The following is a 16,131-nucleotide window of genomic DNA, read 5'->3' on the forward strand; positions in this document are numbered from 1 at the left end:
ACAGGCCCCTCCTTACCGAAGTGCCCTCAGCCCCACCCTTGCTGACCCTGAACTGCTGGGGACCCGGGCCATGTTCCATACGTACATGTCCCGCCATCCAGCAAGCTCCTGGCACGGCAGACACGGGATGGGTGTTTGTGGGTTTGGGGAAGCGCAGGTGGCCATTCACAGCAGGATGGAAACTGACCAGGTGTGTGGATTTCACAAGCCAGAGTGGGGAGACCACTGTTTGGATAGGACAGTGAGCCACCTGCTTGAGGAGGGTGGGGGCCAGGCCTGGGTGGGGTGGGCACGGCTGCGGTGGGAGAGCCTCTGAGCAAATGCCTGGGGGCTTTTATTTAGGAACTTGAAGACCTGTTCAACAAGCTGGACCAAGACGGCGACGGCAGAGTGAGTCTAGAGGAATTCCAGCTTGGCCTGTTCAATCATGGATCCCCTCAACTTTTGGAATCTTCCACACTTGTCAAACCGAGCGGGTCCTGGTCTCATCACCAGGTAAAATGGGACGATTAACTCTTGAACCCCAGAGCGACTGCTGTCACTCTCTGGCCTTCAGCATCTTCTGCAGGCCTGACCTCTCTGCCTGGTCCCCACAGAGGGTACCCAGGAGTTGGTCGGCGTGTGTACACACTCGTGTGCTGTGGGAGGCTGTGCAACCTTGGGCTGATCTGGCATTGCTCCTGCCTAGCTGTGTGTCACTGGTGAGCTACTCGCCTTCTCTGAGCGTCAGGTTCCTTGTCTGTAAAATGGACACACCTACCTCATAGGGGTCTTATGAGGATTCCCTGGCAGTTTCCTTGTTATGCCTCAATGTGGGGTACACTGTGTTCCAACAAGAGCACCCCCTTTCCCTCCTCCCCGGAGGGCAGAGTCACTGACGGGTCCATGCCTTCCCCAGGATTAGCCTTAACAAGCATTCCTGGAGCTGTGCTCTCCCCATCCTGTATTCCTGAATTTTATCCTGTACGAGGCCAGCTGGAGGAGAGCAGATTTTAGGTGGTTATTTAAATTGTGACGTTCGGCGCATTTGGTTTTTCTCAATCCCAGGACAGTCAGGCTCCCTCTCCCACCACGGGGCACGGTTGTCCTGGGGAGTCTTGCTGAGGCTTCTTTGGCGACGTGGCTGATCCCGCAGTTTGTGGGCGGCGATGCAGGAACAGTGACCTTGTTCTCTGCTAGGCCAGGCGCGTCTGAGAGTCAGGTTTCTGCACCTGAAGCCACCGAGACAGGGAAGGAACCAGGAGCGATGAGGGATGGTGCCAGGCCACCTGAGGGCAGAGACCGCAGTGCAGTCGTGCCCAGAGCCTGTGGGAGGGAGGGCCTCCTCCGAGGTACAGCGGCCCCCGTTCCTGCCCGGGAAGTGCTGACATGGGCATGGGGTTGCGTCCTGTGCATGTGGATGCCAGCGTGACTGGAGTGGTGACGTGGGGCCTCGCACCTGGGCCCAGACAGAGATTCTCCTGCTCCATCAGGGGAACGGGTGGGCCTGGTGGTCTGGGAGGCCCCAGCTGCTGCTCCTTGTTCTGGCCCCGACTGCAGACGCGTGTCTGAAGGGCCCTGCCCTCCAAGGGGCAGGAAGCACAACTGGATTCTTGCAGCACCTCGGCCTCACTGGTCAGCTTTCTGGCTGAGGGATTTTTTTGCCCTTGTCTTAAAACTCCCTGACCCTGAATCCTGAGGACACGCGTCCTCTGCTTGGGCCACCCCCGCCCTCCTCCTGAAGCCCATCTTGGGTTTCTCTGCACAGACCTGGTTTCCCTCGGCAGGAAGCCATTAGTGGTTTGGGGAGAAATTACCTCGGGACCTGGCAGGCGCTGGGCGTCCCCTGCATGGCCTGGCGTAGACAGCGCTAAGCCCCGGGCTCGAGTCAGATCCTGCGGGCGCCCCACTCCCTGGAGCAGGAATCAGCGCTGTTCTCAGGCCTCAGTGAGGCCACACAGGCGGGGAGGTCGGGGAGGGTGCATGAGGAGGCCACGGGGACTCACAGAGCTTGTCCCGACGTGCAGGTCCCAGAGGAGGGTGGTGGCCAGACCACCACGTCATCCCTCGTGCCCGTGAGCTCGGGCCCGCGCCTCTTGTGCAGCGTGGACGACGGCACCGGCTTCGCCTTCCCGGAGCAGATCGTCACCCTGTGGGCCCAGGAGGGGGTGCACAACGGCAGGGAGGTCTTGCAGGTTTGGACCGGTCGCACACGGCTGCCCCAGCAGAGGCGTCTAGGTGGGCGGGGCCGTTGCCCACAGGGGAGGCTGGACGGAGTTCCCCCTGTCGCCCCCCGCAGACACAGGCCCTGTGTAGGGAAGGCCCATCGTAATACTTTTCTCTTTATTTTTTGATATTGAGACATAGGAAGTCTTAAAAACATAACAAGTAAAAAGCAGAGAAAACCACAGTCTGAAACAAATCCATTTGAAGGTAGGTTTCAGCATCTTAGACTCTCCCCCACCCCAGTGCGTGTCAGCCGCAGAGCTGATCTGCTGACCTGGAGGAGGGACGTCTTAGTGGACACCACTGTCACAGACGTCCGAGCGTTTCTCCTCGCCCCGGACGAGCTCTGTGGGGAGTTCTTCTCCCTGTACCCTCCCTCCAGCGGTCGCGCACAAGGAGGCCTGTGCTCTCCCTGGTCAGTCAAGTCCCTTCTGTGGGGACACAGGGCAGCCCTGGGGCTTTGGAGGGAGTTCTGCCCTGGGTGGCAAGTCAGGTGCACGCAGGGCGGGCACAGCAAGGGAAGAGTGCTGGGGCAGGTGTGGCCAACTAGATGGGTTAGTTTCATTTCCGAATTTCACTTTCCGTTGTGCAAAAAAGCTTCAGCTCTACAGAAATCTATAGAATAATAAAGCCTGCCCCCCTCTGCTCCTGGTCTCCAGGGATGGCGACAGGTAAAGGTCTGGTGGGCATCCTGCGAGCTCTTCCCTGGCACAGGAAAGAAATGCATATTTAGACATTCCCATTTAAAAATTTTCTTTTGCAAAATTAGTGTCATACCGTATACCTTGCTAATTTACATCACCCTTTCCCTATCGTGGGACACGTACGTTTTTTTCCTGTTGTGAACCTCGTCATCTGTAATGCACGTATACCCGCCTGCCCCTATGCTGGTATTTCTCGGTAGGGCGGATTCCTGAAGGTACGCATTTTACCTCTTGATAGCTTCTACTGTATTGCCTCCAAAAATGTCCTTATTGGCACAAACCAATAGAACAGGAAGGAGCAAGAAACCAGCCTTTAAGACAATCTGCCCGACTCCCCAGGCCAGACTCTCCTGGACCTAAGCTTAGCCGTTGCCGAGTCCCGCTGCCCAGCAGCCCGGGCAGAGCCCGACGCAAGGCCATCCCTGGACAGCTGGCCCACAGCACTATTCTGACAACCAGAGGCTGAGCCCGGACCACTGAAATTGGCCCCCGGGGAGGGCCAAGAGCAGAGGGGCTCATGGTTTTTGTTTGTTTGTTTTTGGCTGTGCCACACAGCACGTAGGATCTTAGTTCCCCAACCGGAGATTGAACCCGTGCCCCCTGCAGTGGAAGCATGGAGCCCTTAAACCACTGGACCGCCAGGGAAGTCCCAGAGGCTCATGGTTTTGAGATTCTCCCTAAGCCGCTGCTCCTGATTCCCTGCATTTGGAGGTGGGCTGGCTACCGTCAGGATCTGGCCAGTGACGAGTCTCACGCTTGCCCCTGACACTTCAGGACTTATTCTTTTTACTGCTCTCTTGCTGTCACAGCATGTTTCCATTCCTTTAGCAACTGATGATTTTCCAGTTGCTCAGGGTTTGATTCGATTGAATTGAGAGGCAGCGATGTTACTGAACTCCCCTGAGCAGGACTCTCCACCTGGCCCCCCAGGCGTATCTGTCCCCCTGACACGGGGTGGCTCTCGGGCGAGCTGGCAGGCAGTCGGGGTGTCCTGGCGCAGCAGGTCCATAACTGCTCACCTGTGACACTGGACGGGACCGCCAGCTGCCCTGAGCCCACCTGCAAGAGAGAGGTGTGTTCCCTGGGGGACGAAGCCCGCTAGGCGAGCCCTGGCCTGGACGTGCTGGCCTCCCACACCCAGCTTCTCAGGACCTCACGCGAGTGTCTGTGGGACCACCGCCAGGGCTGCTCTGTGCGGATCCCTGACCTCCTCAGGAATCGGGAGCCGCGCAGCTGGGTGTTCCTAGCCTGGGGTCTCCAGGAGCCTGCCCTGCGGTCTTCCCGAGGTCCAGCAGGATGGGGAGTGGACCTCGTTGGAGGCTGGAGGCCTCCCCTCCCTGCCACGTGGGCTCCTCCCCAGGGCAGCCTGAGCTTCCTCCCAGCGTGGCTCTGGCTTCCCCAGAGCCCCATCCAGGAGAGCCGAGAGGGGCCTCAGCCTCCCACGCCCTGGCCTGGGAAGCCACACACTGCCACCCTGGCACCATCCTGGGGGTTACGTAGGTCCGTCCCGGTCAGCACAGCAGGAGTACATGGGCATGGACTCCAGGAGGCAGGCGCCCACGTTATGCCACGTGGTTTTCTAATTGGGAAGCTGCTGCTGGGACCACTTTCTGTCCTCTGCCCCCACCCGTGATTTCGTTGCTGAGAAGTGTGCGCTTGTGTCAGGACTTCAGCTTCCCAGTTGCTACACACGCTTCAGCTGAGTGTCATTTCTCTCCAGAAGCACTCGCGGCCGTGGGGAAGGACGGAGATTCAAGTCTCCACCTCATAAGTTAAAGGAAGGGCCTCCCCGTGGGCCCTGCCACGTGCCTGCCCCTCCCGTGTGTCTGGGCCTTGTAGCCAAGTGCACCCATCGCTGAAAGAGCAGACGTGGCAAAACTGTTCTTACTGGGCAGCCAGCAGGATGGACGGGCGTTCCTGTCCTACTCTCTCTTTCTCTTATTATGGTAAAATACGTAAAACAAAATTTTTCCATTCTTTTAACTGTACTTTTCCGAATCCCGAGAGTGAATGAGTGTGACTCTCTGGAATGCTGGGCTGTGGCTCGTCTCTCTCTGATAGATCGTGTGTCCACCAACAGAACCCCCATCTGTTCCGGTATCTGTTTGCATAGTTCAGAGACATATTAGTCAGGATTCTTTGAGTCTGAAATGGCAAAAACCCAAGTCAAACTAGCTTGGGCAGGAGGAGGACGTTAGGGACCTTCGTGGTCAGTCGGAGAAGGACGTTAGGCTCGGGGGTCCCAGCTCCGGGTGTTGTCTGGACTCTGCTGGCCTCTTGGGGGCCTTGGCCTCAGGTCCAGTTCCCTTGTGCAGCGCCCCAGGGCCCACACGGTTTATACAACACCTGATTTCACAGGGAAAAAGCCCTTCTCTGGCCTCCCTATCAATCCGCAGAGTCCTCTGCTTGGGACATGCCCGCTTCTGTGTCTGTCATTTTGTCCAGGGAGGGGACTCTGTCCAGCCTGGGTCATGCCCACCCTCGAGGCAGGGACAGTAGAAGGGAGAACTCTGTATTGACAGGGAGAAGGAGGACCCCAGCATTGACGGGGACGGGGGCACCCTAGAGTTGACAGGGATGGGAGGACCATAGTGGGGATGGGGGGACCCTGGGGTTGACAGGGATGGGGGGACCGTAGTGGGGATGGGGGGACACTGGTGTTGACAGGGTTAGGGGGACTGTAGTGGGGATGGGGGGACACTGGGGTTGACAGGGTTGGGGGGACTGTAGGGATGGGGGGGACACGGGTTGACAGGGTTAGGGGGACCATAGTGGGGATGGGGACACTGGGATTGACAGGGTTAGGGGGACTGTAGTGGGGATGGGGGGGACACTGGGGTTAACAGGGATGGGGAGACTGTAGTGGGGATGGGGAGACACTGGGGTTGACAGGGATGGGGGGACCGTAGTGGGGATGGGGGGACACTGGGGTTGACAGGGTTAGGGGGACTGTAGTGGGGATGGGGGGGACACTGGGGTTGACAGGGATGGGGGGACCATAGTGGGGATGGGGGGGACACTGGGGTTGACAGGGATGGGGGCACCGTCAGCGGGGATGGGGCAGGGGAAGGGCTCTACCCAAGAGGCAGAGACTCTGCAGAGAGAAAAGGAAGGTGCAGGGACAACGTAGTCTGGGCCTGACTGTCCTGAGGGAGCCAGGAAGTGTCTGGAGACCCACTCATCCTGCCTGCCTGATGGGCCTTGCTATTTTCAGAGCCTCGACTTCAGTGTGGATGAGAAGGTGAACCTTTTGGAGCTGGCCTGGGCCCTTGAGAACGAGCTCATGATGGTGGGCGGCGCCACTCAGCAGGCAGCCTTGGCCTGCTACCGCCAGGAGCTGAGCTTCCGCCAGTAAGAGCCCCGATGGGGAGGGTGTGTGGGTGCCGCTGGCTGGACCGGCCTCCTTGCCCCCGGGTTCAGGCATCCAGCAGGAGGAGAAAGAAGGATGCTTCCAACACAGTCACAAAGCACAGCACGGCAGTTGGGCCAAGAACACAATCCATTTTAATTGGGTTTGGCTCCGGTTGAGCTGGCTTTTCAGGCCGTCCGTCTGCTGAGCAGGTTGGCACAAAGATTGTTTTTCGTGTTTTTATTGATTTTCTGAAGCTACAGAAAAGGCTGGCAGAAATCCCCATCTCGATCCTCAAGACTTTGCATCTCATTAGGTACCAACAGATGAGCCTCCTGTCAGGCAGTTCGGCAAAGGGGACCAGAGAAAGACTGTGCTTTGGGACAGGGATGCTTCTTCAGTGGGAGAAACAGGCACCAGAATAGCTGGTGCCAGAGATGGTTTGCACAGAGCCTTGGGTGGGACCCAGGGTGACCAGACAGGGACAGGGCCACATACAGGAATCTCCTCTGTTCTGGGCAACTCCCTGCACAGTCACTCTGATGCCACGCTGCAGGTGGCAGGGCTGTGGCCAGGCAGGATAATGGGTGGCCAGCCTTGTCCCCTTCATGCATCCAGTCCCAGGTTAGGTGCTAGGGATCCCTGGGACCCGAGGCCCAGCTGCAGGCAAGAGGGAGCGTAGATAAATTCCTGCCTGTCCTGAGGCCATCTGGAGGGGTGGCACGCTGCACGTTCTAGGCTCAGACCTCCTGGTTCAGAAACCTGCTAGAAACCCCTTTGCCAGGCAGTTGGCCTGTCACTGTATGTGCTTCTGTAAACCGGGCACAGTAACTGTAGAAACGGCCCTGGGAGAAGGTGGGTCAGAGCCCAGCGCTGGCCGCTGCTCAGCGCCGTTAGGCCAGCCGTGTTTGTTCCTGCAGACGGGCTGGCTGGGCCCAGAGCGGTGTCCCCTTTGACCCCGCCTCCTTCGCGCAGGGGGCAGGTAGAGCAGATGGCCAGGGAGCGAGACAAGGCGAGGCAGGACCTGGAGAAGGCGGAGCAGAGGCACCTGGAGTTTGTGAAGGAGACGGACGACCTCCACTCTGCCCTGGAGCAGCTCGCAGAGGAGAAGGTCAGGTAGGTCCCGCCAGGGTCCCCGGCCGAGGGTGGGCAGTGGACGCGGGCGGCCGCCAGCTGAGGCCCTGCTGTCTCACCTGAGCCCAGCACTCTGCTGACGTCCTTCCTTGAGGGAAGACGGTGCATTTTAAGAAGCAGACTTGCCCTTCGCTTGGGAGCGTGGCGTCTGGCCGAGTGCCTGTGACGAGCGTCTGCAGGGAAAAGTGCTCTGCTGGCCTCACTCTCTGCTCCATCTGTCGGGGTCTGTCCCACTCAAGCTGAGTCTTCTGTCCGTGCCTGTGATCAGCGAGACGGGTGGACGTTTTGAGAGGACCAGGGAATGGCTTTGCAGCCTGTTGGCTCCGCAGGAGGGAGCCCGGAGCCCAAAACCGCACACCGGGCATCGCCCATGGGGTGGCCTGAGCGGACTCCTGGTGAGCTGGGTGGGCTGGTGGTGGACAAACCAGAGGGAAGAATTTCTGACCTTTTTGAAAGGCTTTCCCCCCTCTCCTGATGCGCCACCCGCCTCCCGGTGGCTCTTTACCGCGGCTGCGCTCTGCCGCATCCCTGACGTGGGCGGACGTGGGGCTGTGTCCTGAGGCGAGGCCTGGGGACGCGGGGTCCTTGGGGCTCCCTGCTCTGGAGCAGCCTGACCCGCGCACGTCCTTCCTCTGTGGCCTGTGCTGCCCCCCTCCCCAGCGCCCACAAGCTTAAGTGTGGACGGTTTTAGACGATCAGTCAGGGAGCTGAGAACTGATTTGCGTTGGTCTCGGCCCGGTTGGCCTGACTCTCCCAACCGCCCAGAAGGGACTCAGGGAAGTTCTCTCTGGGTCGGAGAACCAGAGACTCGAAGGCCGTATCTCAGTCCAAGAATCTGGTGGGGGAACACATGAAGCCTCGAGGACCACGCGAGTGTTTGGATTTTGCCCAGTGAGCAATGGGGCCTCATTGGTACGTTTTTAGAAATAGTTTTTGTGGTTGTGTTAGGTTGTTTTTATTACAAAGGTAATAAATGATACATGTTCATTGTAGAAAACTTAAAAAATACAAGTAGGGACTTCCTCAGTGGTCCAGGGGTTAAGAATCCGCCTTCCAATGCAGGGGATGCAGGTTCGATCCCTAGTCGGGGAACTAAGATCCCACGTGCCGCAGGGCAACTAAGCCCTCGTGCCGCAACGAAGAGCCCGCACACCACGACTAAGACCCGATGCAGCCGTAAATAAATAAATAAATAATAAAAAAGAAAGAAAATACAAGTAAAAGGAAAAATAAGAGCAAAAGTCTCACGTCCACAGAGGTTATCACTCCTAACATTTTTTGTGAGTCCCTCGCTTTTCCGTGCACGTGATTACTTACAGAATGGTGTTGTGTTGCATATACTTTCTGATGGCCACAGAGCACCCGTGATGTGGGTCTGTTCTGCCGTATTTTACTGCACCTTTCCCCTTTAAAGAGTGGAGTGATATGATCAAATTTGTATTTGTAAAATTAGCCCCAGGATTTGTGGGCTGTTAGATTAATCACACTCGTCAAACCTTTTCCCTAAGTGATGGCTGCCCTCCTTCCCCTCGAAGCTCTGGGGTGCGACTGAGGGAGGCCGAGCCCAGTGTTTCTCATGCTCGATTGTTGACGTGGCCAAGCTCTGCCGAAGAGTTTCATTCATCTTCAGTCTAGATAGACTGGGTCTGAGAATCCTGTTACGCAACTGTTTTAGTGATAAAGCTAAGATCTAGCACTGTTTTCCCTGCTGATAGAAATGGTTATTGCGAGGACTTCCCTGGCGGTCCAGTGGTTAAGACTCCGTGCTTCCACTGCAGGGGGCACAGGTTCGATCCCTGGTTGGGAAGCTAAAGTCCTGCATGCTGCAAGGTGCAGCCAAAAAAAACCACAAAGAAATGGTTATTGCAAAAGATCACTGCAGAGTCTGAGGGGAAGGGCCTCCGCACCTTCCTCTGGCTGCTTTGGGATGCGCCACGTACTGGTTTTCTGATGCCTGTGTCCTCGTGACAGAGGCTGGCTTCTGTGCGCGTTTGGTCACCGAAGGCTTTGGTGCTGCCTTTATTTATTTTTGTTTTTTGTTTTTTTTTTTAGCCTAGCTTTATTTATTTATTTATTTATTTATGGCTGTGTTGGGTCTTCATTTCTGTGCGAGGGCTTTCTCTAGTTGCGGCGAGCGGGGGCCACTCTTCATCGCGGTGCGCGGGCCTCTCACTATCGCGGCCTCTCTTGTTGCGGAGCACAGGCTCCAGACGCGCAGGCTCAGTAGTTGTGGCTCACGGGCCTAGTTGCTCCGCGGCATGTGGGATCTTCCCAGACCAGGGCTCGAACCCATGTCCCCTGCATTGGCAGGCAGATTCTCAACCACTGCGCCACCAGGGAAGCCCTGCCTTTATTTATTGAGTCATTTTTTGATGATGTGGAGGAGGTTGAATGGCCGAGGAGCGTCAGAGACCTACCCAGAGGTCACCCGCTAGCTCACCCCAGAGGCCAAGGGACCCGCTGGCTCACCTTGTCTGTGTGGGGTCACCTCCACCAGCCCCGAGGAGGGATTTAAGGAGGCCCCGCCGCACAGCATCTGCAGCTCTCTCATCTGCCAGGGGGGACAAACGAGTCCCAGACGCGGAGGCCGAGTGCTCCAGCGAGAGACCCCGGGGAGGGAGGGGCCCAGGTGGCGCCCCTCAGGAGCCCAACGAGCCATGTGCCATGTGCCTTGCAGACGCCTGGAGCAGGGGTACAGGGGGAGGCTGAGTCTCCTGCGGTCCGAGGTGGAGGTGGAGCGCGAGCTGTTCTGGGAGCAGGCCCGGCGGCAGAGGGCTGCGCTGGAGGAGGACCTGCAGCGCCTTCGGGCCGAGGAGGCCAGCCTCCGCCAGAAGCTGACCCTGGCCCTGAAGGTAGGGGTGTTCGGGGGGCGGGGAGGGGCGCCTCCCCAGGGCCTCCCGCCCGGAAAGACGGAGGCGAGGTTGCCTAAGGGTCCATCCTCCACACCCACACCTTCCTGGTCCAGGATTAAACCCTCCCCATGGTGCTGGGGGTTTCACACTAAAGAACATTTCCTGCAGCCATGGGAAGAGCCCATGTCTCAGCCAAAGCAGAATGGGTCCTGGCTTTTCTGGGAGACACATGGTCCCTCATCTCCAGCCGTGTGGGCAGCAGGACGGGGGACCTGAGGGCCTGTGGGTCAGCAGCTGCAGCCACCTCTGCTGCACCCCTGGGACCAGAGCACCAGTGGGGTCAGCAAAAGACAAAAGCATCAGCCTGCGCCCCCAGCCCTGGGGCAGACGCAGTCTTCTGGGCTGTGGAGAGCGTCCCACGACCGGCACCCACCCTGCCTTTGCTTCCAGTGAGGTGTCCCCGGCCCCCCTTCCTCCTCCTTCCCTAACTTGGGGCTGCGGGTTCTGTCCACACCTGCCCCGCCTCCCTCGCCTCCGTCCCCCTGGAGGAGAGGCTGGGCATGCCTTTTTGTTGGTTCCCGTGTCTGAGGACACTGCCTTCCTCCTGGTGGACACCTGGGCCGTCGTGGTACAGCTTTCAATTTGTTTTTTAGAAGATGGCTCGGGAAGGGTTGCCCGAGAGCTTGGGTGGGTGGGAGAAGTCGAGGCGGTGGGAAAGGGGGAGTATCCCCAAGGGCTCCGTGGGGTCCACCTTCCCTGCTCATGAGCCCTGCCTCTCGCTCGGAGGAGGCAGCCCTTCCACACAGCTCCCTCCTCCGCCCCCAAAGCCGGCCAACCGCTGGCCTGTGTCTTGTAGGAAAACAGTCGACTGCAGAAGGAGATGATTGAAGTCGTGGAGAAGCTCGCAGAGTCGGAGAAGCTGGTCCTGAAGCTGCAGAATGATCTGGAGTTTGTGTTGAAGGACAAGGTGGGTCCTCTTGCTGATTCTGAGTCTCCAGAGAGGCGCCCGTGGGCGCTGGGTAAAGGGCGTCAGGGTCTTGACGAAGAATACACAGGCGATGGAATTTAGGTTTTTTCTACTAAAATTCTGTAATGGAGAGAAAATTATCACGGCTACTTTCCCTGTGTTTTCCTCCCCTTCATGCAGTGCAGGGGTGCTGGTGACGCCCGGATGATGCCCTGCACGTTGGCCTTTTAGTGACAAAGCCTGGAGCAGTCAGCACCCTCTGCACAGACCCCAGTGACAGGGTCTTGGTGGTGGGGGGCACGGAGGAGAGGTTAGAGGCCCCCCAGCTGGCCCTTACCCTCACCTTCAGAGGAGGAGGGGAGGGGAGGTGCAGGTCCAGGCAGGGGGCCTCCCAGGAGGCCAAGGCAGGAAGGCAGCCCAGGCTCCAGGTGGGAGCATGGCCGCCTTCCGTAAATTCCAAACATCCTTCTGCCCTGAGACCTTTTAGACAAGGGGAGGGGAGGAAGAGGAGGGATGGGCGGCTGTACCTGCAGATGCTAATAAGCCTGGTGGGGGACAGCGTCTGGGGGTGACAACACACCCTCTACCTGGCCTGAGGTCCCGGCCCTCATTTTCCTGCCTGCATCTGGCTTTCAGCTGGAGCCACAGAGCACGGAGCTCCTGGCCCAGGAGGAGCGGTTCTCAGAGGTCCTGAAGGAGTACCAGCTCAAGTGCCGGGTATGTGCCCCCCTACCCCCGGGGTCGTCAGGGTCTGTCCGCTCAGACCCGGGTGGTCCCTCCCACCCCCTGGCCTCCACGTGGAGGGTGGTCCAGCCCGGGTCCACAGGAGTATCCCCATACGAGCAGAGCAGGCAGAGCCTCTGATCTCGGCCTGCCTTCTGCCGACAGGGTCCTCCGAGCCTCGTGTTCTGAAAGGAGAGGGGTGGGACTTGCCTGCTCAGCGCGTGTGCCCAGCCCCACACGGGCTGCCCAGATGGCGAGACGGCCCCTGTTCTAAGGCCCCCTCTGTGTGTCCGGGCACCATGCAGGGCTTCATCTTGTCTCCTGTGGTTGAGTGTTTGCGTTTCCTGGGCCAAATCTACCAATGTGAGCCCACTCGGCTGGCGCTGCCGCTGTGCAGAAGAGGGCGTAGGTGGTGAACAATGTCAGTGCTTGGGAAACAGATCGTAACCCATTACTCTCTCGAGATTACCGAGGACCCCAGCAGATAGAACATTATTGTTTGGAGTTAGGGGTCTAGTATCCATTTGCCTCTTAATGATTTCCCTCCCAATTAATGTTAAGAACTGTCTTTCTGCACACGATGCTTTGGCCACACCAGAGGATAAAGGTGAGCCTGTGCTGGTCTGCAGTGTGACGTGACCCTTACCTCCTGCCCTCCACACCCTGAGTCCTGGGTGCGCCTGCGTGTGGTCAGCTCTTACCCTCCTTGGGTGCCCGAGTGGTGTGTGTGGTTTGTGGTTAGGGGATGTGGTGCAGCTGGAATGTGCCGCTTGACTTTCTGAAAGGAACTCTCTTTCCTGCTGTGTTTTCCCTCTCACTTTGAGCACCTGTAACTAACCATCAATTAATACATTGCTTCAGTGCACCTGAATTTTTTCAAACCAGTGTAACCGGCTTCATTTTTTCACATGACTCTGTCACTTAACTGCTGCTGCGGATTTCACTTTTGGTTCTCAAACTTTTACTTTTTCAAATATCAGCAGAAATATTTTACATTTTAGTGCTAAGCTACTTATTTAGAGATTTGCCCTCTCTATTATTTGGGATATTTTTGGCTGTTTCAAACTAACATTTAGAGCATTAAAAAAGCGTTTTATTTGAAAGTCATTTCTCATACGTGAAGTTACAAAAGTGAAACTAGTCTGGGGAACACCTGGATGCCCCTGCCCCAGTCCACCTGCTGTGTACGTCTCACCGTGTGCATGTGGACGCGAACGTGTACATCGGAGGTGAGTTGGGCGATCACGACCCTCCACCCCGAACCGGTCCACGCGCTTCCTGAGAGCAGGCTGACCCTTCAACCTCGCGGTGCTGTTCAGGTGCCCAGCGTTGATGTTACATGTTCAGGAATTTTGCTGGCTTCTTGTTAAACCTTTGATGGGGGAGTTATTTACACCAAGAAATGTGCAGAAGCTACAAAGCTGGGCTTTTCTTCCTAGAGAGCCCTCTTCCCAACACCTCCTAGGTAGCTGTGGATACTTAGTAACTTCACAATTTCCACCAACACAGTCCTTTAACCTGCTTGTTGTGTTTCAGTTTTATTAGTCAACCTAACGATGTTTTTTGTTTTTTGTTTTTTGTTTTTCTCGCTGTGCCTCTTGGCTTGTGGGACCTTAGTTCCCCGGCCAGGGATCGAACCTGGGTCCCCGGCAGTGGAAGCTCGGAGACCTAACCACTGGACCGCCAGGGAATTCCCCTAACAATGTTCTTTAGAGCATCTTCCTCCAGTGCAGGACCCAGTCTAGGGCCAGGTGTTGCCTTTAGCTGTCATGTCTGTCTGATGTCCTCTAATCTGGAACATTCTTAGTCCATTCAGGTGGCTGTAACAAAGATACCATAGACTGGGGAGCTTATAAGCCACGGAGATTTAGTTCCTTTGTTCTGGAGGCTGGTAGGTCTGAGACCAAGGTGCTGACAGCTTCGGTGTCTGGTAAGGGCTCTGTTCTGGGTTGCAGGTGGCCGGCTGTCTTCTCACTGTGTCCTTCTGTGAAGGGGCGAGGGAGTTCTCTGGGGGCTGTTTTATTAGAGCACAAACCCCGTCCTGGGGCTCTATCCTCCTGACCTGATCTCCTCCCAAAAGCCTCACCTCCAAATACCATCACACTGGGGATCAGGATTTAACATATGAATCTGGGGAGACACATTGTCTGTAGCACATTCCCACAGCCTTTCTTTGTCCCTCACGTGGATATTTTTGAGGAATACAGTCTCTCCTTCTTTTTCAATAGAAACGTTCTCATGTTGTGTTTTCACGATACTTCCTTGGGATTAAGTTGAGGTTATGCCTTCTCAGCTGCACAGTGTAGGTGATGTTAAGTTCGATCACCTGGTCACAGTGTGGGGTGACACTTTAAGACCATGCAAATATCCTGCTCTCCATCAGAAGTTTCACTGGATTTAGTATCAGTTAGTGATTCCTGCCAACTCCCGTCTTTGCCACAATGGTTGTTGCAAAAGGATGGTTTTCCATCATCCACTCCACATCTGTCAGTTGGCACTTGGCATCTGCCGTCAGGCAGAGAAGTCCTGTCTATCTATCTGTGTATCTGGTTGGTATGGGCTCAGGAATCGCCCTTCTCATCAGTGGTTTGTACTGATAATTCGTTACTATGTCGAATTACTTTGGTGCTCAAGTCGTGTGAGATTTGGCCAGTGGGAGTGTCTTCCGGCCGGCAGCCATGACCTTGCGACTTGTCACTGTCATGTTTTGTTTTGTTAAGTTGTTCCATACTTTCTAGCACAGTGAGATGCTCCAGACTCATCTTCTGCTTCCCCTGCCCTTGCTCTGGAATCAGCTATTTCTCCAGTGAGTCCTGGCTCCTAACTGGAGAGAATGGCTTTAGAGACCAAGATCTGCGTGCTGGGTGTGCTCAGCCTCCTGGGGGCGCTGCCTCGGGCCTAGGGTGTTTCTTATTGTCAGTCTCCAGAGTAGAGATGACCTTGAACCTCCCTGCTGTGTGTCACCCATCTTTCCAAAGTCACTGTTTGACATTTCCCCGTGCTTGTAAGCAGGATATTTGCTAGCACAGGAACCATGTTTTCCCTTGTTGCCGAGTTCCCTTCCTATTCAACTATTGTCTTAGCTTTTTTTTTTTTTTTTTTTTTCTTTCTTTCTTTCTTTCAGCTGTCAGCCTCAGTTTTCTGGGCAAGGCTGACTTTGGTAAAGGGGAGTGTAAGGACTTCCCTGGTGGTCTGGTGATTAAGACTCCACACTTCCAATGCAGGGGGCATGGGTTCCATCCCTGGTCGGGGAACTACGATCCACATGCCGCGAGGCGCAGCCAAAAAAAAAAAAAAAAAAGATTTAAAAAAGTGGGGGGAAGTGTAAAATGTTAATCGCTTCCTCCTTAGGGGTTCTCTGTGGTTTCATATTTTCACTGCTGCCTCGGGTGGACACCATAATGGAGTAGCTTGTCCTTGGTCAGAAGTGCCAGATACAGATTTTCTCTTTACCCATTTCTACCCTGTTACATCCTGAATGTGTATGTCCCCATAAATCCATATGTTGAAGCCTGTTCCCTCAGTGTGGTGGTGTTCAAAGGTGGGGCCTTTGGGAGGCAATTAGGTCATGAGGGTGGAGCTCCATGAAGGGGATTAGTGCCCTTATAAAGGGACCCCAGAGAGCTCCCCCATCCCTTCCACCAAGTGAGGACATGGGAAAAGACGGCCGTCTATGAACTGGGAAGCTCCCACCAGACACTGAATCTGCAGGCACCTCAGTCATGGACTTCTAGCCTCCAGAATTGTGAGAAGTAAATTTCTGTTGTTTATAAACTCTCCATCTGTGGAATTTTGTTACAATAGCCCGGATGGACTGAGACACGCACCAGCCCTGACAGACGTCCCCCCCACTGCCTGTGCCTGGGTGGTCAGCCCCTCTGTGTGTGCTGACTCAGCACGGCCCAGCTCCCCAGTTGGTCTGCCGCCTCTGCATTCCTCTCCGATGCTTTCCAAGCTGCTGTTGAAATCCCCCCCTCCCCTGCTTCCTTGCTGAGCTTGCTTCTCCCGCTAACGAGAAGAGAAGGCTCAACAGGTCCAGAGCCCTCAGAGCCTTAGTGCTACAGTGTGTGCAGTGGACTTGCTGCCTTTCCTGGCTAGCACAGTAACACCCTATGACCCTGTGACCACCCTGGGCATCCACAGGCATCCCCAAATTCACATGCAGCCCACATGAAAACAGGCACCCTGGCTCCCAGC

At 56.3% G+C, this 16,131-nt stretch overlaps 1 protein-coding gene across 1 annotated transcript in view; it reads left to right on the top strand.

The window, feature by feature from the left end:
- Positions 1 to 16,131, top strand: part of NINL (ninein like) — a 113,408-nt gene that overhangs the window by 71,294 nt on the left and 25,983 nt on the right. Inside the window, exons 7-13 of the mRNA XM_036826841.1 lie at positions 343 to 495; positions 2,007 to 2,174; positions 6,124 to 6,260; positions 7,234 to 7,374; positions 10,070 to 10,244; positions 11,101 to 11,211; positions 11,848 to 11,928. Of these exons, the coding sequence (XP_036682736.1) occupies positions 343 to 495; positions 2,007 to 2,174; positions 6,124 to 6,260; positions 7,234 to 7,374; positions 10,070 to 10,244; positions 11,101 to 11,211; positions 11,848 to 11,928 (966 nt within the window). The remainder of the gene's footprint in view (positions 1 to 342; positions 496 to 2,006; positions 2,175 to 6,123; positions 6,261 to 7,233; positions 7,375 to 10,069; positions 10,245 to 11,100; positions 11,212 to 11,847; positions 11,929 to 16,131) is intronic.

This window comes from Balaenoptera musculus, chromosome 15, assembly GCF_009873245.2.
Source record: "Balaenoptera musculus isolate JJ_BM4_2016_0621 chromosome 15, mBalMus1.pri.v3, whole genome shotgun sequence".
NCBI lineage: Eukaryota > Metazoa > Chordata > Mammalia > Artiodactyla > Balaenopteridae > Balaenoptera > Balaenoptera musculus.